This window comes from Pseudopodoces humilis, chromosome 8, assembly GCF_049639895.1.
Source record: "Pseudopodoces humilis isolate 2021_Gansu_Grassland_sample_001 chromosome 8, ASM4963989v1, whole genome shotgun sequence".
NCBI lineage: Eukaryota > Metazoa > Chordata > Aves > Passeriformes > Paridae > Pseudopodoces > Pseudopodoces humilis.
Window position 1 is genome coordinate 11,209,896 of NC_142207.1, and position 24,290 is coordinate 11,234,185.

The 24,290-nt window shown below is 46.8% G+C and overlaps 1 protein-coding gene across 2 annotated transcripts in view; it reads left to right on the top strand.

Moving 5' to 3' along the window:
• Positions 1-19,903, top strand: part of LOC102100471 (uncharacterized) — a 44,357-nt gene extending 24,454 nt beyond the window's left edge. The window contains exons 2-8 of one of the 2 annotated variants that reach the window (XM_005519973.3): positions 5,055-5,173; positions 6,806-8,540; positions 14,178-14,352; positions 15,081-15,285; positions 15,703-16,325; positions 17,246-17,391; positions 18,192-19,903. In XM_005519973.3, the coding sequence (XP_005520030.3) occupies positions 6,973-8,540; positions 14,178-14,352; positions 15,081-15,285; positions 15,703-16,325; positions 17,246-17,391; positions 18,192-18,987 (3,513 nt within the window). In that variant the 5' untranslated portion in view covers positions 5,055-5,173; positions 6,806-6,972 and the 3' untranslated portion in view covers positions 18,988-19,903. The remainder of the gene's footprint in view (positions 1-5,054; positions 5,174-6,805; positions 8,541-14,177; positions 14,353-15,080; positions 15,286-15,702; positions 16,326-17,245; positions 17,392-18,191) is intronic. The other variant, XM_088059272.1, reaches the window with a different exon arrangement.
• Positions 19,904-24,290: the final 4,387 nt, after the last annotated feature.

Genomic DNA, 24,290 nt, shown 5'->3' on the forward strand with positions numbered 1-24,290 from the left:
TCATCAGCAGGACTGTTGGAGCAGTATTGTCCAAGAGATTGAGTGATGCATTGGTGAGACAAAAGGACCCTTTCCCAAAGTAAAGAATCAAGAGGGAACACAAGTCACCTTGCAAGTGCTCTGCCACCTGAAATCAGTGTGCTGGAATGCCTGCCCTTAGAGCTAGGCTGGAAGCATCATCTCATCACAGCCTTTTTGAAAGAGGAACTCAAGGGGAAAGGCATGCTGGGACTCAAGAAGGAGAAGCTGCTCAGATTTAGAGAGCAGCCAGAAAAGATCATCAAAGGCACTGCTGCCAAGTGCACAGGTGTGTGGAGCAGTAGGGCTTCTCAGGTGAAACCTTTTATGTCAATAAAAATACTTTCCAAACAGCTTAAAAATCCCACAGAAGAGGAGCCAAGAATATTTAAGTGAGTTGACAAAATTTTGAGAGTAGCTTTTCCACTGCCTTGAGACTATTTCTGAGCCTATCTGGCCCAAATAGAAACTCACATGCAGTTATGGTGATTCCTACATTCTCCCTCTTGTATTTGAGCTGATCCATAGCAGGATGTTCCTATGTTGTTCAACAGATACTGTGGACAGATTCTTCTGTGACACATGTGGCTGGCACATGTGTACCCTTTGGGCTGCTCTGACCAGCCAGCCCTGACTGTGGCCATGACCAGTTTTTCTGGACAAATTGTTAACAGCAAGTTGTTGTGTTGTGTTGAATGCAGTGGGATGGAGGAAGACTTGGAGAAGCAGTAAAAAAATCCCCAAAAGATTAGGAAAAGAGATGTGAAAGGAGGAAAATGAGTAGACAATATCACATGGTGAAGCAAGCAGCTCAGAGGAGAATTTAATGCTATTGCCTGTGTTCTCAGCAACCTCTTGACCCTTGGCTGTACTGTGTCTTCAGGGGTTCCCCATGCCAAGCTGTCTCTGAGGCTGTGTGGTTCTTGCTTATGCTTAAGGTGAGAACACAGGGACTATAAATCAGTGAGCAGACTATAAAGGTTATTGTTTTCCCTTTATTACCTGGTTTTGAAATCAATCTGGCAGTTGTCCTCTTGTTAGCAATCCTGATTTATGCCATGCAGAGGACAATGAAAGCAGTAATAATACTGTAAGATCAGGGAAAGTTATGGTTAGCTGTTTACCCTAGGAAGGAGAAAGAAACCCTTTAGAGAGCTACTGTGGCTGTACCTCTCCTGCTGCAATTAACAGACACTATGTAAGCTGTGTTCCTGTTTCAGCTGCTACAACAGACAAAAAAAAAAGAAAATTTAACTGCAGTCACCTTTTCTCCATTAGCTGGTTTCTGCAGCACAGTGCTGGTGTAGAGAACAGCTAAGAAAGCAAATACAGCCAAGGCACCTTTTTTTTTTTTCTTGTTAACCTTTAAAATGAAAAAAATAAAGCATCTGGCATTCTTTCCCTTGAGACTGCTGGTGTTCTGCTAAGCAGCTGAAGTGATGTGCATGACGTAGCAGTAAGCAGATCATGCTGTGACCATGAGGTTTGCTGTATCAGATAGCACAAAACTCACAGCAGTAAAATAGCTTGCTGAAATCCTTTGTATAGCTCTTTGAAATGCAGTGTTCACATCCTGCTAGCTGGCTGGATCTCTGAAATAAAAGGGAGATTGTAGTCCAGAATAAACCAACCTCTGTTCAGTGCTGCAATTTGCAAAACCTAATGCAGAGACATTAGAATAAAACCTGAAGGTTGGTGTAATCTCTTATTTCAAGATGGAGTAAGGATCTGCAGTTACTCCCCTCCCTTGGAAGCAGGAGTTTGGTGTGATGGCCATGACTCAGAAGCTCATTTGCTTGTGACTGAAATGTTGTAAATGTGGAAAGTGGAAAATGTACCAGTCTCACTTGTTGTCTCTGATCAAGCAGGAGATGCCAGACAATAGCAAGCTGCTCTCCACCATTTCATGGAACAAATGTCCCTGTTTTGATAAGTCTAGAGAGTAAATCTTGCTGCAGTGAACTCTGCAAAGCAACACCAGTAAACCTACTCAGCCTGCCAGATTTGGTGGCCTCTTTCTTAGGCCTCGTGAGGTTCTGTGATCCCTTGTCCTGATACTCCCGGAGTCCTTGAACATGTCTGGTCTTCTTCACAGTGTTTTTCATCAGCAATGAGCTACTTATCCTGTGCCTGCCTGCTTCATCCTCCTGACAGTTTATCTCGTGCTTTGCTGGGAAGGTCAGCCAAGCAGAATGGTTCTGATGTGTTTGGGAAGAAATAATTTATCCTTCAAGCTTTAATCCTTGAGAAATAAGTTCTTGGGGGGGATTTTACAGGAAAATTAAGGTTAGTGGCAAGTCTCCAAGCAGGCACTTATCAGAGTAGTGTAGAAGTTGATTAAACAGAATCACATGGTAGAAAATAAGCTGAGCACACGTTGCCCTTAGTCTTATTCTCACTTAAGGCATGAGGCTCATAACCACTAGAAGCTTTTCAGTCCCTGAGCCAGGGAACAGGCAGAAGTTCCACAGACAATGTGATTGAGGAGCAATGATGTGCTGCAGCAGCAGCCAACACTAAACTCTGCTTTGCTATTTGGCCTGGAACAAGTGATCATTGGCCTAGAGGATTGCTGGTCTAGAATAAAGCCTGAACTTTGGTTAAGTGTGGACAGGACTGCCTGGAAGCACGCAGGTGGGTAAACGAAGGAGCGTAGCATCAATCCACAGTCCTCACACACACTGGGGAATGACAAAGAATGGGCAACTCAGTGTTTGGTCTAACTGGAGGAGAGCAGAGGATACATTAGGGCTGCTGTGTACCTTTAGGACAGGGTAAATTAGGACCCAGAGTTGGGTCACCACTTAAGAAACCAGAATTTTCTTCCTACCTTCCATTGCCTCACACTTCATTGACCTTTGCTAGTTAATACCTGGAATCACGTGCTGGTAGCTATAGCCTGTACTTACAGCTCTAAGGTGGTGGGAGGACAAACTTTCAAGTTGCTGTGCTTCCTAATGTTTCTTTGTTGGTGACCACATAAGACTGCAACTAAATACTCTGTATGTACCGTGGGCCTGCAAATATGTACTCAGAGGTCATCTCTAGCTTATCCACCAGAAGCATATTAACTTGTTTTGGGTTGTTTTTTCTGTCTCCATCTTGTGCTCTCCTCCAGCAGACTGCCTACAACAGGCTTGTGGCCATGTTACTTGGGAGCTGAGTGTGTAAGCACATGTTTTTTATCATGGGGTGTCAATGACCTGACAAATGCAGGCATCTGAGCTGAAACTATGATGCAGCTGCTGTGTGCCATGGAGCACAAGAACAGGGGAAGGAGGGAGAAACACTCAGTGTTTCCTGGTTAGAAGCCAGGGACAGATTACCTGGTGTTTTAGAGAGACCTCTGCTTTTCTCCTGCTCCAAGCATCCCTGAACAGCAGGGGAAGGAGGCTGTGCCTCAGCCAGTCCCCTGTCCAGGTCATGACTCGGGCAGTAGCTGCCTAAGGTGCTCAGTGAAATTAAGCTTAGCTGCCTGACATGCTGTGCACAGCCCTCAGGGTGGTGACATGGGGGAATGGACAAAATCACAAGAGTTCAGCTGGAAAGAGATAGTCCTTCCAAGAGTGGAGTGACAGGGAAGAAAGGTGCTGCTGCCTGAGCTGGCTGTTACAAGATCTCCACAGCTGCCCTGCAGGTGTTTGGGGGAACAGAACTCACTGATTTCTGAGACTCCCTCTTACTCCAACCAGAGCACCAGAGCCCCTTGCACACTCACCTGTGAGCTACATCCATGTGCACCTTTGCTTGGAGCTCTCCTGGAAGTATCGGAGGGAATTCCTGTGTCAGAAGTGTTTAAACAAAAACAAAAAAATAAAACAAACAAAAAAAACCCACAAAAACCCCCAAAAAATACTGTTCAGAAAAAAAAAATCACCCTCAGTGGGTGACAAATATTAAAATAAATTATTTGGAAACAAAATTCCCATCTTTCTGCACTTAATCCAGTAAATTTTGGCTCTTGCCTACATATCAGCCATCTCCTCTGGAAAGTCTCTTTCCCCTGCTGTCTCTCAGCCAGCTCTGGCTGTTCTCTGTCTTCTCTGGCTCCTCTGCTCTGCAAACCTGCCTCTGGCTCCTGCTCACTGTCCCTCACTCTGCCTGCCCCACTGTGCCCACAGGAGGTTTCTTTCAGCTGCTCCTTCCCTGAAAGTGACTTTTGCCATCTCATGCACATTTTCTGGAAAATCCTGCCCTGACAAAGCAGCAGCAGGTCCCTGCTGCCTGGCAGTGCTTGAGAGCGCTGGCACCTTCCATGGCTGCTGGGGGAATGGGCTTGTGCTGTTCTGCAGTGCAGAGGGGTACCCTCACCTTCTGGAGGGTTTGAGGCATTCCCCTGAGAAATGGAGGGGTGTAAACCCCCCTGCATCGCCTGTGCTGTGCACTTGAGCAGGCAGGGACAGAGTGACCCCTGACCTCCCATGCCTGGCATCACTGTAGCTGACCTGCAGCCCACAGAGGGGTCAGCTGTATGAGCCCTGACAGTGAACTTCCACCTGAAGAGAATCATGAGGACAAAAATCAATTGTCTTCCCAGTGCTGCCCATCTCTTTGTGAATGGAGCACCCATAGACAGATCCCACCCTGTAATTTCTGTGCCTCTGCTTCCTTGCGCTTCTCCTGACTGCTTCTTCTCCTGCCTGTGCACTTTCTTCTCTGGCCCCCTTGCTGTCACATGCACACATGCAGAGCTTGCCAAGCTCGTGTCCAGCCCAGGATCCTACCTCACATGGGCCTTGCTTTCTCTTCAGGCCTTATTCTGTGTAACTTCCCTGCCTTGGGAAAGGGCAGCTTTATTCTCTACTCTCATTGCAGCAAGGGCTGTTTTCTCTTTCTTCTTGTTCTGAAAGTGTAGTGTCAAAAGTATGTGGTGGCTTTTAGTCCTGTGGCTGTGACCTGATCACAGACCAACCTGACAGGGCATGGCATCCTTTATTAACAGAACTTTCTCACAGGAGCCCTTTGGCACTACCAGGAGCCATGCTCTCTGCTCAGTGACTGGCTTTCACATCATGTAATTCTCTCTTTCTTGACAGATTATGTTATAACCTCTGAGCACAGAAAGTCCTGATCCTCACGTTTCTCTGCTGTCACCTGTGGGCTCCTCCAGAGCCATGAAGAAGGGGGAACTCCAGCCCCACCATGAGAAGACTGGGTGAGAAGTGCCTGTGACATCTTGGGGGACAGCGACATTTTGAGAGCTAGTTTTAATTTTTATTTTTAGCAATTATGAAGGACAGGAATTATGTTCTTCATTCAATAGTGAATCACAGGAGCAGTTCTGCTTTCCCTCTCTGGGATGAGATTAGTCATAATTTCATTAATGCGGGGAAAATATGCTAATTAGAACCACTCTAAGCAAGGAATGAATCAAGCTCACAGAGTGTTAGCAAGATTGTCTTCCAGGCAATACAGTACCTCAGACTTCCCCTCAGATAGATGTCTGTTGGTGCATCACATGGCTAGGTGCCTGTGGTGTCTTAGCCTTCAGAGAATGACAAACCTCTTATTCCCCTCCTGCTCAAGGTGGGTGTGCTGCCTTAGTAGTTTGCCACATGTGGGGAATCCAGCTGCACTACAGAAGAAACAGTCTGGGCTGTAACTGGTTCTGTCTTGCTTTACCAACACCTCTTCCTCTGTATTCAACCTGTTTGGTTCTTGCCTGGCTTATTATTAAAGACTCATACCCCACCATCCCAGCTCTATCTTCTCCTTACGAATCTCAGGCTAACCCCATATCCACTGCCCAATCTTACTCTCCTTTACATATGGCACTCACATATTCCTTTGCCTCTGCTTGCCAAGGAAGGGACTGGGCTAGGCTGTAGCAGACACTGATGTCTTGTGTGGCTGCTGGCATATCCATGAGGCCTAAATCTCTAAAAGAAATCTAGGGTCTCTCCGTTCAATGTAAGGAGGCTCCATCCACTCCCAGCAAGGATTTAGCCACTTAGCCTTCATCCTGCTGACCCAAACTACAGTTTAGGGATTAAATTCTCCACTCTGAACATGTGATTTAGTAACTTAGATTCCCTGGGCCTTAGAGTGCTGAGCACAGCTCATAGGAGGAGCCTTGAAAAGCACAGCTTTTTCTTTTGGGGCCTTCACTGAGGTGTCATGGGAGGATCATTTGAGCCTCTGGCTAAGGAGTCAGGAGGGTGTATTTGTGGAAGTCTGTAAGGTATCTTTGTTTCTGCACTGGAAAGACCTTGGCAATGCTTAGCTACCATATGCAGTCAATTAACCATATATATCTTCCTCGTGAAGGGTGAATCAGAGCAATAAGGGGCTGCAATGTGATTGTAAGGCACAAAACCACCACCTGTCAGCCTTCTTCTTCCTCCTTGCTACTTGAGTCTTCAAGTAGACCACAGTTATGTCATCCTTTCCCAGCCCCAGCATCCCCCGTAACTCATACACTCTTGTCTGAACCCCATTTGAGGGAAAGACCCTCACTATCTCTTGTAAACCTGCCATCTCCTTAGTGCTGCTGTGTGAGTAAGCTGAGCCTGCAGCAGGCACTTCTGAGCATTTGTCTCTAGAGTTGAGCAATGTCATTGTGAGGGAATTGCTGAGAGTAGGTAGGATAAACTTCTCCAAATTCAGACAGGTAGTGTAAAGCCACTGTTGGCTTGTCTGGAGAAGAAAAAGCTTCCCAGTTACTCTGCTCTTCTCCTGCACAAGCTGTTGGTGTTGGATTCTGCATATCCTGGAAGCAGACCTGCTGCTGCATCCTGCGAGTCAGCACCAGGCTGCTTCAGTAACTCATCTTTCCTTCCATTCACAGGTCTTCTGCGCATGGCGACTCCACCCATGTGAGAGCTCTTATGTGAGTGCCCAGCAGCACACTTTGCTGTCTGTGGTCTGTGGACATTGACTGGCATCTAAGCGACACCCCAGCTCCCTCCTCTCCCCCTAGACGCCACTGTCCTAGAGCCTCCATGTGCATTTGCTATGACATACATCAGTGTTGATGAGAGACAGGAACACTGCCGGGTGATCTCGAGCTGCCAAAATAATCAGCTCTGTGCACAACATGGCTTAAAGGATTTTTCAGTTAGCAGCATGCATCCATTAAAGAACCTAGACACTCATACTTTTTCTGGGGACTTCCACACTCTTGCCTGCCACACAGGCAAGGCACCTTTGGCCAGTCCTGTGGAAAACCGGATGTATCGGAGTGTGGAAAACCTACACTGGGCAACAGTTGCTGACTGTGGGCTGTATTCTCACTGCCGGAGCCTGGATAATGAGATCATCTTTCGCTGTAGAGGCACCAGTCAGTGGACAGAAGGCTGTGTGGATGTGGCCCCAGTACAGAGTGCATCAGACTCTCTGAGGAACCTTTCTCTCCGTACTAAACAGATATCTCAATCTGCACAGAATGTGCTCCTCCCTCCCTTTGCCAAAGTGCCTCAGTGGCTCTTCCCTTCTGCAGAGGAAAGAGCCCTACACGGGGATGCCAGAAAAGAGCTGAAGGAGAAGCTGAGGCTGCACAGCAGTAAGGTGGCAGAGCCCTGTAAGCCTGTGTGCCCACAGGTGGCCCTGCCTGAGCTGATGGCCCAGGACTGCTTTGAATGCCAGGTGTGCCAGCAGTGCAAGAATGGCTGTGATGTGAACTGCTGCACGGTTCTGGTGGAACACACTGCTCTCAGGCACAGCCTCACAGTGGGGCAGGGACTGTGCTTTGCACACAGGATCATCAGCCCAGAAGACATCAAGCAGGAGGCTCAGAGGAGGCTTCAGCTCCGAAGACAGAATAGCTCCCCCAATTTGCCCCTTCAGCATGCTGGGGAAAGACATGAGATGAACAAATCCAGAACAGCAAAGACCGTAGAACAGTACAGTGGGGAAACAGATGGCAAAGTCACATTGGGACAGAGCAAGAAAGGCCGCTGCAAAGGGAGGCTCTACATACCCACCTTTGAGGAGTTCAAGCAAATGAGAAGTAAGGAGGGAAATTCATCTGACAACAGCAGTGGACCAGCAGATTGCTTGAAAAAGGGTCTGCCTGCAAGCCAGCCACTGGAGGAGGAAAACAGTAAGGATGTCTGTCTAGAAGCTTTAGAGACTAAAGCTGTGAATGAGCCTGCTGTCACAGCAGAGGAGGATGATGACGTATTTCATGAAAAGCACACCTCTGCTGGCTTTTCCCAAAACCCGGCCACATGGGATGGTTTCAAGATGAGCAGTCCTGAGGTGAAGGACAGAACCTTCCAGACCTCCATCCCAGATACATCACCAGTCCCTATTTGCTCCAGTCCTATTCCACGATCACCTCTACAGGCAGGAGCAATACACAGTGCTGGGCAGGAGATCGTCAGTGATGAGCAGCAGAAAGGAGAGACAAGACAATTAAATGATGTCCTCCACCTTGCAGGGCAGTCACTGGCTTCTGAAGCCCAGTCCTCTTGCTGTTCATCGCTGCTGTTAGAAGCCACAGACTTATCCAGCTATGGAGCTAAGCTACAAAAAATGAAGGATGAATTCATAGGTTCAGCCTTGGAACTTATTAAGAAAAGGTAACATGCTCCGTGGGGTCACCTGAAAGCAGTTCCCTTGTTAATGATCTGGTCTTTCTCCTGATATGTACATTTAATTCCTATAACATAAATGTGCTGTTGGCAGAGCCTTTCATCTTGGAGCCTCTGATAGCCACATGGACATGTCTTTAAAGCTGTTCAGCTTAAATTCCACCTTGTGGGGGATTAAACATCAAAAAGCATTTTCATCTAGACTTTGCCTTTTTGTGCAACTTAATCTAAGCAAGTTGTAAAGACAACAGCCATTAGTAGTTCTGACACCCAATTTCCCACCCATTTTATTTCTGTATTAAATTGTCAAAATGTCTTATTTTTTTTAGCATCTGTTAAAAGTAGAAGACAGCCAAAGGATACAAAGTAGTGATATGCTTCCTTTGAAGAAAGATGTAGAGCCTGTCCTACCACTGCAGGGCATAAATTTAGAGTGTGACATGCAGCAGAAAGTGCTGTCACTTGCTGCCTGTATGTAGTGAATAGGCACACAAGGGCAAGATGGCTGCTAGGAGTCTTTCACCCTCTCTTGGAGACCTGCAGAGGCAGTGAGTGAAAGTACTTGTAAATATTGTCCTTCTGCCATCTGTGTGTAGGCAGCCAGAGAAAATGGCCTTTTCCATAAAGCCTTCCTCCTTCTCCATCCAGTGTTTTTCCCCTATTCTGGGTAAGATGTTCACAATGACTGCTTTCTCTATCCTGGTTTTGGACACTGCAGTCCTGTTACCTCCCTCCTGCCAAAGAAATGGGGATCCCTTTCTATGCAGGGTGGCACAGTAGGAATCAGCAAAGTTCTAGAAGCTAAGAATTTGGAGAAGTTATCACTGTTTTATCACGAGATGAGACTGATGGGAAAGGAGGAGTAAGTGTTGGTGGAGTATTTTGTTTCCATGCACTTGGCCTTCATGGTTGGATTTGCCAAGAATTGCATTAGACTTGGTTCCTAGCTGCTTCTGCAATCCATAGATGGGTATGTGAAATGCCAGGGCATCAACCTTGTATGCTGTCTTTTTTTTTCTGGAATTCATGGGCTGAGACTGGACTCTGCTTTTAGAGAAGATAATAGTGACTTCTGCACAGGAATGAGAGTTGTCTGAAAGAACTTAAGTGGGGCTGAAGCCAGAGTGACAGCAGAAATACTTCTGCAATTTGATAATCCAAAGGGAAGTAGGTGGTGTCAAAGCCCTCAGTGCTTCCCTCAGCTGTCCAGCCCAGCCTTTGTGCTTTTCTTCTACAATATGAAAACCCAATGAAAAGGTAGATGAGAAAGTTATGGGATGCAACCATTTCAATGCATTAGGCTATTTTTGTCATGAATGTGAAATGAAATACACAGAATGGCACAAGCAGTAAGGGCGTAAGAACAGCTGTCTCTGCAGATCAATGATTTTACTGGTATCTGGAGCCCAAGCTGCATGCAGAGCAAAGTACAGGAAATGAGGAGTGCATATGATCTTCCTTCCCACTACTATCCCAGCCTCCAAACACTTCCTGCCCAGAGCCTTTATGTGTGGTTTCTGTGCTTTTAATATCTGCAGTGGTTTTTGTTTCTGTGAATGTGTTCAGTCTGCCTAGTTGGATTTGTTAAAATCTATGAAGCAATTTTTATTAACACCAAAATGACAGTTGATCTAAAAATGTGAATGACAGTGGTTCCAATAATAGAGAGGTAGTTTTATGTGTGATGGAACCACCCTGGCTTTATTATTTTCCAGAGTAATTATAATTAATGGTAATTTCTATTGCCAAAGCAATGGTTATTGGAAAACTCCAGTTTGCTTTGTTTAGAAATTCATAATTTTTCCGTCATTTTCACCTGACATGGTAATGTCCCTGAATATTCACTACTCCACCTTATTTTCACTGCAGAGGTAGGAGATTTTTGTCTGCATTTTGGGTGATAAATTATGATTACTGGCATCCAGGCCACATTCTTTCTAAGTCTCAGATGAAATTAGCTGAAAGGTGGGGATTTGGTCCCATTTCCACAGGTACACAGCTCAGCAAGCGTCTGATAGAGATGTTGTGATGGCGCATCACAGAGTAAAATAGCTAAAATTGTCTTCTCTTGCTAGTGCTTCTGTGTATGTGTCAGTTTTACAAAGCAGTTTTGTCTGTAAGTAGCAGTCTCCATAGTAATTCATTGTTAATTACTTAAGATTCATTCAATTGACTTAATATTTTGTCAGTGAAGATTTGATTGTCAGTCTCATAATTATGGTGGCTTTAGCCCCCTCATGGGTGACTGGATACCCTTAACTTAGGTTGTAGTCCTGGCTGGGAAGGGTTGTTGCTATCTAGGTGAAAATCCTGTAAGCTTTTCAGTATATAGTCCACTTTCTGAAATTGCTTAAGTGGGGAATTGTTCAGGACAAGGACATGCAAATACGTCAGGTTTGCATCTATGAAATGAGGGACATGGTGACAACAGAAGGGCACACAATTTAGCCAAGGACATGACTAAGAAAGAAGACTTCCTGAAAAGAGTGATGGGGTGACAATAGGATAGTGGGTACAATACCAACTTCCTCTAGCAGGGAACTCTAAGTCAGGAAGGCAGGTGACAGCAGGGAAGGCATGCACAAAAATGTTTCCATTAGTCAGAGAGAGTCAGGAACATGTGGAAAAGGCTGAGAACTGCTGGCTTGGACAATGATAAAACCATGAAGAGGCCCATAGAGACAGTGAAGGAGATCAGGTGCATTTCCAGTTGTACACCATCCACAGTACCTCCACTTCCATGAAATTCAGAGTTGATGGTGAGAGACACATTCAAAACAAACCGGTCCTCCCTTTGTTGGCTCAAGTGCATCACCTCTCTTGGGAAGAACAGGAAAAACTGACACCAACACCAACCTCCTGTCCCAATAAGGGATCTAATACAACAGAAGGAAAGATGCTGGAGTCCCCCCTTCTCCCCACCTCTGTGAGGGCAGAGGGGACTTGACTTGCTTGAGCATGCAATGGTGTGACCCTGTTGGCAGCACAGATCTCTGCCAGGAGGAGTGGACTAGAGAAAGGGGCAATATCCTGTTTTCTTGGCAATGTCCTCTCTTCCTCCTAAACCAGAGGCAAAGGTTAAAGGAGCAGCCCTAAGATGATTCCACAAAACTGTTTGTATCCTCCCTGTTTTCCCCACATCCCTCAGATCACACTCTGATCTAGTGTTGTGTTGGGCAGCACTTGTCCCAAGACCACATGGCCAGTACAACAAGCAGGAGGGATCTAATAACAAGAAGCAGAGCAGTCAAACCAGGGATGAAAAAAATCTCCTTTCACACAATATGGGCTCTGCATCATTGCCTTTCTTACCTCCAGCCCACCAGCCATGGGGTAGGTTGAATTTCTCAATTTTCAGTCATGTTTCCTTAGCTCAGCTCTCTGGGTTGTATTGGCTCTTATTCCCACTGCAGATCATGTCTGGAGATTTATTTTTTTTTTTAAATATCCCTTTTGGGCTATGGAAACCACAATAAGTGGTGGCATCTGGTCTGTAGACCCTATCAGCAGAGAGCTGCTGTCAGCTTCACTTAGAGGAGCAGCAATACTCTGGAGTGCTTCCCATATTTAAGTGGATGATTTTGAAGCACTGTGAAAATGACAAATGAAAGCTCAGCATCTCTCTTGAGAGTATCTTCTGTATAGTGGGAGATGGTGTGATCAAGAAGATAATATTCCATTTATGAGCTCTGCTACTAACCTTGGATGTATCCCATTGCCTCTCAGTGCCCCAGCGTGGTCCCTTTTCTGTGTTATTTATCCAGGAGCTGTTTGAGCAGGAGCAGTTTTTGGAAAGGGTCGTTTCTGGCAGTAGTATGTCCTCTTCAAGAGTTTTCTTGCTCCTTAAACTGTGCCTTCCCTCCCATGGGTTTGCCCAGCTGATCTGTCTCATACTTTACAAAGCTCAATGAAACATGGGTGAAATTATTTGAGAATACATGAGGAGAGGGTTTTAAACCCATACAATTTCAAGACTGATTTTAGATCATGGCCACACAGTTACATACACTTAAGGAGTGGTATCCCAAGCATGGTTGGGGACAGGAGGGAGGAAGGAGACAGGAACCTCTCAATCCAGACCAGGCCAGGCAGTACCATGGTGGGACCGCAGCCTTGTTGTGTGCCTGTACTGCTCTTACTGCCACCTTGTAAGTGCTACAGACTCGTCTTTGCCAGTAGTGATGTTGGGTATCACCTTTCTACAGGCTGGGGAGTAGAGACCTGGAGGGGGACAGCAAAAAGCAAGTGCCAGGAGCCTGCTGTTGGCACTGTTGTTGCTGCATAGCCATAGCTAAACTCTTTATTGGTTGTGTCAGCAGGGACCTGGAAACATAAATGGAGGAAGATGAAAAAGCATCAACTGGAGAGATGCAAACCAACTTCTCTGGCCTGACAACAGAGCCAGTTTGTGTTCTGGGGGATTTGTTCCCTCTTCAGTGATTTTAGTATTGGCTGATGGTTTGTTATTGGAGCCAACTTTCATTCACTGCAAGGAGAATGCCCATCTGTCTCATGTGTTTGCTTGTAGTTGACACCGTTGGAATTGCACATTAGCAGTGTGACCTACCAGCATAAGTTCACAAGTGAAGCCTTTAAGAAGATTTTTCTCATAGGAAATTTTTGTTAAGCATAAAATACATGCAGAACCTGAAATATGTTCCAGACACTGACTTCCTGTATAAACAAGCATCCATATTCAGTCCTCACAACCTTTCTTTTTAAAAGAATCCAAGTCCATAAAAATTAAGTAAACCCAAAATAAAAAAAAATAATATTCTTCCCAACAGATTTTGTTATGCATGGAAATAAGATGTCTTAGAGAGCCTGTTAAACAAAATGTATCACAAATAGTATCACAAACAACAGCCTGTCAACTACTCTGTCAGGTCAGTGGTTTTGCACCAGACTGTGTCTGTCTGGAGAGTGATGCTGTCTACAGAGAGGGGAGCGTGGGGTTGGACAGGCTGCCAGGCCAGACCCTTGTTAGCACTGGACAGCCGTGAATGAGGACATCCCAGAACTGCCAAGTGAGAGCAACAGACACTCCCAGTCTTTTCAAGTCTCAAGTGCACCAAAAGGCCTGATCCTGAGTTCACTGGAAACAGATAGTAACTTTCCAATGACTTCAGTGGGCTTGGAATCATATGAGATGAAAAACAGAGGGAATACCCCTTTAATCCTCTAATCCCTTCAAAGCATTATGGTTTATAGCAAGTGATTTTCTTCCAGATGAGCAATATGGTTTCTGTGTTGGTAGCATCTCTTTAAATAGCAGCAAATATGGATGTGGCCTACTTAGAAAGGAGTGTTTCTGGTCCCTATGGAGCACCTCATGTTTTATGGACACAAAAATGCCCTGTGAACAGCCGAGACTGGATAACCCAGACTGTTGCTAGCATGAGTGCAGTTACCCAATTTGCAGTGTCTTAACTGAGCAGTGCTTAGACCCCCTGAAATGCAAGCACAGCCGTTCATGCTGACCAGTCACCATCCTGGCCTGCACTTTCCCTGAACTGTTGCAGATCGTTGTTTGAACCTGGGCTTGCTGTTCAGTCTCATCTGTGTCAGGAACAGCAGGAGAACTGCATCTGTGATGTTCAATGAAGTCTGCTTCTTCCCTTGCAGCTGCAATGCTGAGACTGCTGCCAAATCTCCCTCCAAGAGGCGGTGTGATCTGAGGGAAGCTGATCTCCCACCTCTGGAGGACAGCCAGCAGCCCACAGCGATGTCCATGGCAACAGAGACCTGGGAGGACAAGCCAAGCAATGAGACATCCAGTGACACTCCACCTGCAGGGAATGTAAGGGAGAGGAATTCCCCTCTCATGTGTGTGTTTAGGATTTTTTTCCTTGTTAGAAGCTCTGAAGGATCCCTTCATTGTAGGAACTGGGCAGGCTGGGAGACAGCAATCTGGTACCAAATCCTATGAGTGATCAAACTGTTTGAATTATTTTTTATTACACTTAATAAAACAGGAGTGAGTTTTTGCCCCTGCCTATGTGCCACTGCATTTCATGCGGGGAGTTCAGCAATAACCCCTTCATGGCTTCAAGTGTGTCCTGGGGTTCAGACAGATTCCCTCCTAGTGCCCCCTTGGCCAAGCTGCTGGTGTAGGTGGGGCACGGAGGCTGGACTTCCTGACCCTGCAGTGCTGAAACATTCACAGGGCAGCTGCAAGCAAGCTCGGGTCCCTGAGCACAGACCCATAGGCAGGGCTGTTCTTTTGACTTCTTCATGGTTATTTGACACCGTGATCCAACCACCTTGGAGCTACTGTACTCAGAGCTATACAACAGCAAAGGGACAGGGGTCCTTATTTGTTAGGGCTGAGCAAGACAGAGGAACTCAGGGGGGCTAAGAAATATGATGACTAAGGTTTCTTAGTCATCATATAGCAGATCTACATTTACAGTCCCATTGCTGATGAGTTTACCTTTCTCTCCTTTGGCAACTGAAGTCCACTGTCTGCAAAACCAGGTGCTGCTTTGACCTCAGCCTTGCTCCAACCCTTTCGTGCCTTTCTTGCAGACCCCCAGTCCTGCCTGTCGCCGATCCAGCTCCGACATTGGCCATGAGAGCACGGATGGTGCCAAAGCCCAGCGGGAGTGCCGGCTGCGGCCACACTTCAGTGACCCGATGCCGACAGACTCGGTGAAGAGGAAGCAGCTGGAGCTGAAGATTGCAGCTGCAGCGTGGCAGCACGCACAGAAGCGCCGGCAGGAGCAGGACTATGGTACACACACTGCACACTCAGGGGCTCATGGGCCAGATGCTGGGCCCTGCAGTGCTGCTGTAAATGTGGAGTAACTCTACAAACTAGGGGAGGGAAGCATCCTGGTGTGCAGGAAATCAGGATCTATTCTGTTCTGTCCCTAACTGGTAGATGGCATGGGAAGAGGCAGCCCAAATGAGTTCACAGGCATGGGCAGTGCAGAGATGACAGATCCCAGACTTCACCTGGGAGCCATATACTTCTGGCTCTTACCAGTCTCAGCAGCAAAACAGGATGGAGAGGCAGCTCACATCCCTGTTTCACCAGAACCAGCCTGTCTCCCCAGGGTTCCTGCCATTCATGGCTGTGCCAGCATGAGTTCCTCGGGTGAGCTCTGTGCAGCTGGCAGTGCCTGTAACAGTTTGTGTCTGTTCTCAGGTCCTGTGGTAGCAAAAGCCAACCTTGGCCATGGTGGCAGCTTTGATGAGACCCGACGCACCCCACGGAGCTTCCTCCGCTCCAGACATCACTGGAGCAATGTCAGCAGTCTGAGCACTGACAGCGGGATTGTTGGTGTGAATGATGCCCGGGATGACCTGGATCCCACTGAGGCCACCCGGACCAAGTCAGCGGATGTGGAGAGGGCGGATAGTGGCATTGGCCAGATGCCAGCCAGGAAGTGGAGGAACAGGGCATCTGAAACACTGAGCTCCCTGCAGGCCTGGGAAGCCCACCGTCCCTGCACCGACTGTGGAGAAAGGGACCTCCCAGTGCAGACAGATGTTCAGAACTGCAACCAGAGGCGGGCTGATCTCTGCGAGAAGTGCCGCAAGCGCAGGACGGAGCGCAAGGAGTCTGTGCTGGAGTTTGTCAACACAGAGGCCAGCTATGGAGAGGACCTGCGCATCATCAAAGAGGAGTTCTACCTCCCCATGCAGGTGGCTGGCCTGCTGAGCCAGGAGCAGCTCCAAGGCATCTTCAGCAACATCCAGGAGCTCATTGACCTCAATGAGAACTTCCTGGAGATACTTCAAGAAGAGATTGATCAGGCCTTTGACCAGGTATGATACTGCCTCTGCCCTCTAAAGGGGCTGGACCGGGCAGACTGGAATAGGTTTTGTATTAGGGGGGGGCAGCATAGGTGGAGCAGAGGAAGAAGAGGTAGGACTTCTGGGTTATGGTCAGCTATCAGTTATCTAGTCCCTTGCTCTCTCAGCTATTCTGATTTCAGTAGCTCTGTGCCAGCTTACACGTTTTGGACTTACTGTGCTGTGGTGATGCTGCTGACATCAGCAGTCTTGCTCATTTATCCCATTAACAGGTCTTAATGGTCCCATTATCAAGGTTAGTTTTAGGCCAGTTGGCCTGGATGCTGGTAAGAATGTGACCATGGGGGCACAGTGCTCAGCTTGCTCTGTCTCTCAGGCTGTGCTCTGGCAGCCCTGAGCTGGCTGGCTCCATGCTGGCTTGGCTGTGTTTGCCTTGGCTTGCCGTTTACTGCAGCTTGGCTCTAGGCTGTCTGTGGGGCCAGGCAGTGCAGGCTGCTCCCTGCTCTATAGCTGTGTATGGCTCCTTCTACTGATGCACCCTGTTTTGCACAAGGAACTTTCCTGCCCCACCAGCATGGTGGTCAGAGGGCAGAGAAATAGAAATAAGACTGTGGGGCCACAAAATACCCTGTTGACTAAGAGACCTTCAAGCCCTTGCTCTGATGAGCTGGCTGAGCCCACAGGAGGAGAGCAGACATCTCTTTGTATGTGGAAGAGAAAGCAGTTAGACCAGCTTTCCTTCCCCTCCCAAGGCACTGATTACCCCTGGACCTGCAGGAACTGCCTTTCGTCTGGGAAGGGTGAGCCCAGCTCCACCTTTGTTCTGGTGCTCAGCAGATCCTGCAGCAGTTCATGCTGATAGGACTGAAGGCAGGCCCCGTGGCAGTGCCTCTCCTGAGCTAACTGAGCAGGACTCTTTTGCATACTTGCAGGGGGACGATGACCTGATGACCGTGTGCATCGGAGAAATATTCCTGGAATTCGTAAACATGCTGCCAGCCTTTCAGACATACTGTCTGCAGCAGTCCTCCTCTGTGAATATGCTCAATGCTCTGGAGAAGGAGAAAGAGTTGCTCAGGTGAGAAAGGGGATGAGCATATTCATTCAGGCTTTGGGGACAGAGAGGCAGGAGGCTGAGGGTGAAGCCTTTGCCAGCCCATCTAGATCAAGGTTTGATGCTAATGTTCTTCAGTTAACGCTGCTCCCTCTTGGGGTGAGGACAGTCATTTATTCTCAAAAAATATTCAGTCCTTGGTATCTTCACTAAGGTAACCAGTTGGTCCCCAGCTTTACTCTGTGTTTTGTGCAGTATCTGCCCAGTGACCAAATAATACTCAGCTGAGATCAGCTCTCAGCCCCCATGCTGGAGCTAAGGTCAGATTTCCATTGCAGAAAGCCACTTTGTGGCACAAATGACATGAATTTGGTTCCTATTTCTAACTTTGGTCTATTGGGCAATGTCAGGCGAGTCATTTCTCTTTCCACTGCTCAGCCAAATTCTTGTTTAATATGCTTTGTAATCTAATGATGAAAGACATTACAAGTTAATGCAATCTGATATAAACTGATGTATCTGCCTCATGTTTACGTCAGTGGGTACCAGAGAAAGATCACACCCTTGCTATTTTATGCTTTAGTAGAAGACTGTTAGGATGTTATGTGCAAGTGTCCTAGGCACCTCATCAGGATTCTGTAGCTGAGCACAGCTGCAGAAATGGTTGTTAGTCTTTAATAAGACAGAATTCACAAGGTTGCTAAAAATGGGGGGGCTGCAGTGCCCAGCAGCTGTCAGCACCGTGCTGTTCATTTGCATTTAGGATTGCAGCATCTGCTGGCAGAACAGCCACCATTTCATCCTGTCTTCTTAAATCCCTGCAGAATATTCCTCAATGTCTCCCAGAATGACAACACAGCACTGCGGCGGATGAACTTGAGGTCCTTCCTGATGGCCCCTTTGCAAAGGGTCACCAAGTACCCCCTGCTGCTCAGCAGAATCATCAAGGCCACCACCGAGTACCACCCAGACCACGGCAGCCTGCGGGAGGCCAAGAGCCGCATCGAGTCCCACCTGGAGCACATCAACATGAAAACCAAGCAGGAGGGGAACACGTGGACCCTCCGATCCTTTCGCCAGGACAGCAAGAAGAAAAGGGAAGTCATCAACATCGAGATGAGAGAAACTGCCCTCAAAACTGTCGGTTGGCTGCGGGAGGAAACGCGGTTTGTGATGGAGGGGTCTCTGCAGCTCGCCCAGCCCCCTGACGGCCAGTGGGTGAAGAAAGGCAGCAAGACCCTGAAGTTTCAGAATATGCAGGTCCTCCTCCTGGTGAACATGAAGCGCGTGTCTGATTCCAGCCTGGAATTGGCTGAGCCAGGGCCTGTGAAGGACGCAGTGCTGGTACTCATCAGGGACAAAAATAATGGAAAGTTCCATTTGCTCAGGGAGCCCTTGAGGCTGAGTAATTGCATCGTCTCCACTGATCCCGACTGCGACGACACCTTCGAACTCATTGAGATCAGGCGGGAGGCGTTTGTGTTCCGGGACAGCGACCGGGCACGGACTCACCACTGGTTCAGGCAGATCAGGCGCTACTCCAGGGAGCTGGGCTCCTGGAAGAAGCGGCGGAACGCACTGCCCAACATCATGATCAGCACTCCTCACACCAGGCCCTGAGTCCTGCATGGGCAGGCTTGGCTTGAGCAGTGCCACATGCAAAGACCATCGAGAGCCCCAGTGGCCTGACCTTGCTCCATGGACAACACAGGGAGGAGCCTGGTCCCCAAAGACTCTTACTAGCACTAGAAGCAAACACCACAGCCTGGTGCTGGTCTCCAACCTCTGGACTCACAATAGTTTGTGGCTCGTGTACATACAGAGATGGGCTCCCCTGGAGGAGATCACTGAAGGATAATAATTTAGCTTGTTAATGTTGCACTGCAGGAGAATGATGTATGATGCTTGCCATTGCATGGATCGTGTTGAAAGCCAGTCTTGACAAAGAGAGAGGTTTCCACTATTGACTATATTTCATCAGCATTAGATAAAGTCTGGGTACTCAGCAAAATTAGGTGCAGTATTATGCAACACAGGATAAAAGCTGGAAAAAACTATGTTTTCCACCATTACTCCTAAGGACTGTGTTTAATTATTCACCTCTCCATATTCAGTCAAAACACTTGTTTAAAAAGAAATGCCTTTCGTCTTTAATCCAAATCAAATAGGTATCAATTTGCTCAGATTCAGCTGCATGCACACAGCAAAAAAAAAAAAACAAAAAAACAAAACAAAAAAAAATTCCAAGAGGAAAAAGAGCAAACACATAAACCCCACATATGTGTAGAACCTGTGGAAAAGCAGCACACCCCCAGTGACAGTCTGTTATTTAACTGACTTAGGGACTGGAACATAATGCTGCATCTGAAATATCTCAAAAGTATATGTAAATACAGGTCTGCTACCACTGATAGTGAATTTAAGAGTTTGCAATTATTTAAATGATGTAATCTAGTGTATTTCAAAATGTAATTGAAAGGAACAATTTACATTGTACTGTAGAGTAACATAAAATGTTTTAATAATTATGTTTCAATTATTTTAGGTGGGTATTTTTTTAATATTTGTATTCTGGAGTATGTATTTCACTTAATATGGGTGGCATTCAGATGAGCAATGATCTGTGGATCCCCTGAGCGGAATTCAGGGCTACTCCAAATGAGACTGGATAAATGGTACAAACCTGCTACTCAGATTCTCACTAGACAACAAGAGACTGGCACAAACCCTTTTGCTCTGGAAACAGAACTGAGGCCACAAATAACTGCCCCATAAGATCCAGCCTCTCTCAGTTGCTCAGCAGGGAAATGACTCGAAGCTGAACAATGGTAAAAAGGCAAACAAGGGTTTAACCTTTTCAGCCTGACATTAACACTGACCGCTGCTTTGCAAAATGTCACGCTGTGACTTACACAGCAAAGGCCAGATTTCAGCCTGGAGGCTAAATTAAAGGAGCCTAAATTTTGGTCCATGGATCTGGGAGAACAGCCTATAAATGTTCTTTCAGGCCCACAGGGTAAAGACAAAGCCAATCAGTATTATTCACTACCAACAAAATATTTTTGTTACAGGCATTTATTTCACAGGAGGATTCACACAAGCACATTTGTGTATTTCTCCAGAGATCAACCAGCATCAAAGGTCACCAGTGAAGGCAGACAGAAGCCATCTTCACAAAGACAGCCCTAGTCTTGTAAAGTCACCACTGACCCAGCATCTGAACAAGCCTCAGACTGTGCCCAGTGCTCTGTCCTCTGGCCACAGCTGCCAGGGCTTGTTGCACTGCTCTGGGCACTGTGGCAGACACCACTGACATGTGCCTACTGGTAGTATTTTCTCTTGCTCTGCACCATCCAGTATTTTAGTGCTTTGTCTTGTCCTTGAGGAAATGGGAAGATTTGCATCATCTGGAGGGTACCCGAGACAGGAACACGGCCACACACAGCTGAGCTCTGTAGTGAGCAATAGCTGTCAAAGTGATTCTCAGGGCAGCAGCCTGGCTCCCTCAGGTGAGCTGGAATTCCCTCCAGCTCTTTCTAATCACTAGACAATGAACTGTTCCCCCAAAATATGCAGAGCAGCCAGTGAAGAGCACCAGGCATTGCTTTTAGTTTGCCATTTGTTTTTCACAGAGACAGATGCCTGAGCAGAGTGCTGCTGGAGGAAGAGTTCTTTTATGCTGTCATGACAGATCTCATCTATAAGCCTTCAAACCCCATTCACCTCACATGCAAAAAGTAACAGCTTGTAGCACCTTTGTTTTCTCTCCCAAGACCACAATGGCACAGCCACCTTCTCTTCATTTCTCTGGGGCACCTCTGACAAGAGAAGGCATGAGCACAGTAAAAGCCCAATTTATCCAAGCAGCGAGTGGCTTTCATAGCCACACAAAGCTGCTGCTTGCTGGAAAGTTTTCAATTACTTTCCAGCACAGTGATTTTCTCCACATCAATTCAGGCTTGAAACCACCAGTGGACCATTTGTACAGTCATATCTTTAAATCAAGATACCTTCAGCCAGCCTGGCTTTCAAAAAGGTTAGAGAACAATAAGTGTACGTAAAAGGTCTGATATTTAGCATCAATCTTATGTTTGGCTGATTGTTCAATTTGTCAGATTCAGGGTTTTTCTAGGTATCACAGGAAGCACCTGCCTGCCAGGCTCTTGTAATCATGGCCTGTTTCCTCTGAACCAAACTCTCCCAAGAAGAAGGTCTATAAATAATCACCGGGTATTGAGTTATGAGCAGGACATGTACTTGGTGCTGTAGCCCTGTTCTGAAAAACCTGTGGCCAAAGAACAGTAAGTACAAACCCTTTGATCTGGGATAGTTACAGGAAGCGACAGTGGGATTGCTGAACCTGTCAGACTGGACAGAAGTTGTGCTTCCAACACATGCTCCTTTTATGTAGCCGGTGTGTGCAGCTGCTCGCCTACCTGTAAATTAGAGGTGTTGGGTGTTGAAAGGGGACACGAGCAGGGAACAATCCCTGTGGCCCTGTGAGTGCCTGTGGTGTGGGGTGAGGCAGCGCAGGAAAGGCAAGAGTGTCAGTACACTGACAAGGCAGTAGTTTTCCATAATCCTCAGGCACCCTTCTGAACCAGATGATCCCTCTCCTGGGAAGTTCCAGGTCTTTCAATATCACATGTACACATCTTACTTGGCAGCCATGGAGATTAGTCTTGCTGTATTTTTCCATTTCTGATTAACAAACTGACAAAATGCTATTATAACCCAGGGTACTTGGAACAGGGTTGTCTGCAAGCCAAGAAAGCAATTATTTGTTCCAAGCTGGCTGTCCTAGGTCTCTGTAATATTTTTATGCCTCTCATTGTCATGACTGACAATACTAAGATTACTTTTCAAGACTCCTGCCCACAGAACTTACCCAGGTACTACAAGCAGACCTTTCTGGAAGTACCCCTTTTGTCAGGGGAAAAAAGAGAAAGTTGGTCCCTTGATTTATCAGAACTCATAAATTACCTTTAAAAGGAATCCAGTATAAGCCTTACTGGTCATTTACCAGGAAAACAACAAAAGACAGTCTTTAGAGTCCATGTAGTTTTGAGCTCTGAAGGCAGACACATGAGATGACAAAACACTGGATTAAGAGCCCTCTATGAGCTCAGGTCCCAAGGAAAGAAGGAATAGCTCCTTTATGAGTCATGAGGCTGGGTAGGAAAGCCTGAAGAAAACACATGGAGATAAAGAGCAAATACTTCAGAGGGCAGACACTTCTGCTTTAGTGAACAGAGATCCTCTCCTTGTCCTTAACAGAAGTGCAGATGGGGAAGGGGTCCTCAGTGTGGATCTCCACTGTTTGATCAAGAACACATCTGAGAGGAAGAACCACCTTTGGTCTGGCAGCAAGAAGTTGTCATTGGAGACTGAGATGGACCTCAGCACAGCCCATATCCTGAAAAAAAGATCTGATATCATCTCAGATCTCCTGACTTTCCTGCATGTTAATTTATAATGCAGCAGAAGTCCCAGAATTTTTATTTTTTTCTTCCCGGTAGGAGATTCTGGTGAATTTTGCACTGTCTTGCTTGTCCCTGACATATTCAAAGGGAAAAACATTTAAATCTTCTAGCACCATGTCAAAGATCCCCTTCAGGGGTCATGGATGAGGCAGCTCTGAGCAGAGTAGTAACTCTGATTTTGTGATGTCTCCTCTTACATGCATTCTGGGGAACTGGGTAAGATTTAGCTGGAACTAGGCTGACATTCTCTGACTTGAAACTGGAAAAACCTGGAACTGAAAGCAATGGAGGAAACTGTCCTCCCAGAGATCAGATAAATATTCAAAGCTCTCCCTGTCATCGAGTGACCTGTCACTACAGTGGAGTATGAAAGAGCAAAATGTCTTACTGATCAGGCGGATGATGGAACTGCCTTATTTCTCACATGCTGCTGCAGAGCAGCAATCTGACCAGACATAGGTACAAGCAATGAAGAAAAAAGGAAGTTTTTACTGTAACACTGTACAGTCAAAAATCACCAGGCAAGCCCTAAGGGCACTGCTTAGAAAATAATACACCTCCCCTGGGAAGCTGAAGGTGATCTCTTAAGGGAAACCTTTCTACAACATGCTGGAAAGGTTGGGTGATAGGAATGGAGTTTCTGCAGAGATGGAAGAACACTTCAGGGCAATGACAACACGGGCAGAGAATCCTCCAGCACTGGTCTCTGCCCAGGCTTGACTGGGAGCAGTTACACAGCTGGAAAGCTGAAGAGATGGCATTAGGCTCTAGATCCATTAACAAGGATTACCATAATAATTTGCAACTTTCCAGCTCAAATCCTGCCCCAGTGTGATCTCCACCAGTGCAGGCTTTGCATCCCAGAGAAATTATCTCAGCTGCAATTGAGAAGACGCAGTCTGCAAACAGCCCTTTCAGGGAAGGTTCTGTTCTCTGCATGGAACCAGGCAAAGGATTTTTGCAGTGGAGGCCCAGGTGGTTTGAACCCTTCCCTCCGAGGACAGGAACTTCCCTTGCAGTGCCAGTCACATTCCTGGGAAGACTTCCAGGAGAGCAGAGCACCTTGCAGAGTTCAGGCTCTTACATTTTCCCCAGGTTAGATGTTGTACACGCAGAGTGTGAATGTGCAGGTGAACAAGCACTCAGACAAGGAGTGTATTCCTCCTTTCAAGAAAGGGCTGGTTTCCGAACAGCCACGTTCTCCTCGGGCAGAGCAAGCCCCCAGTGCTAACCAACCAATGCAAACCAGAAGTGCCAGTCTGAAGTGACAATAAACAGGCAGTGAAGTCTGCAAGGAGATACCCATCTTACCTAACTCATTCCTGACCCACAACACACAGACAGGAGATGCAAAACAGATAGGAGTCTTTTGAAATCCAAACACTCGTTTCACAGCACTCCATTAATTCAGCAGGGAGGAGACTGAACAGCCCTTACACT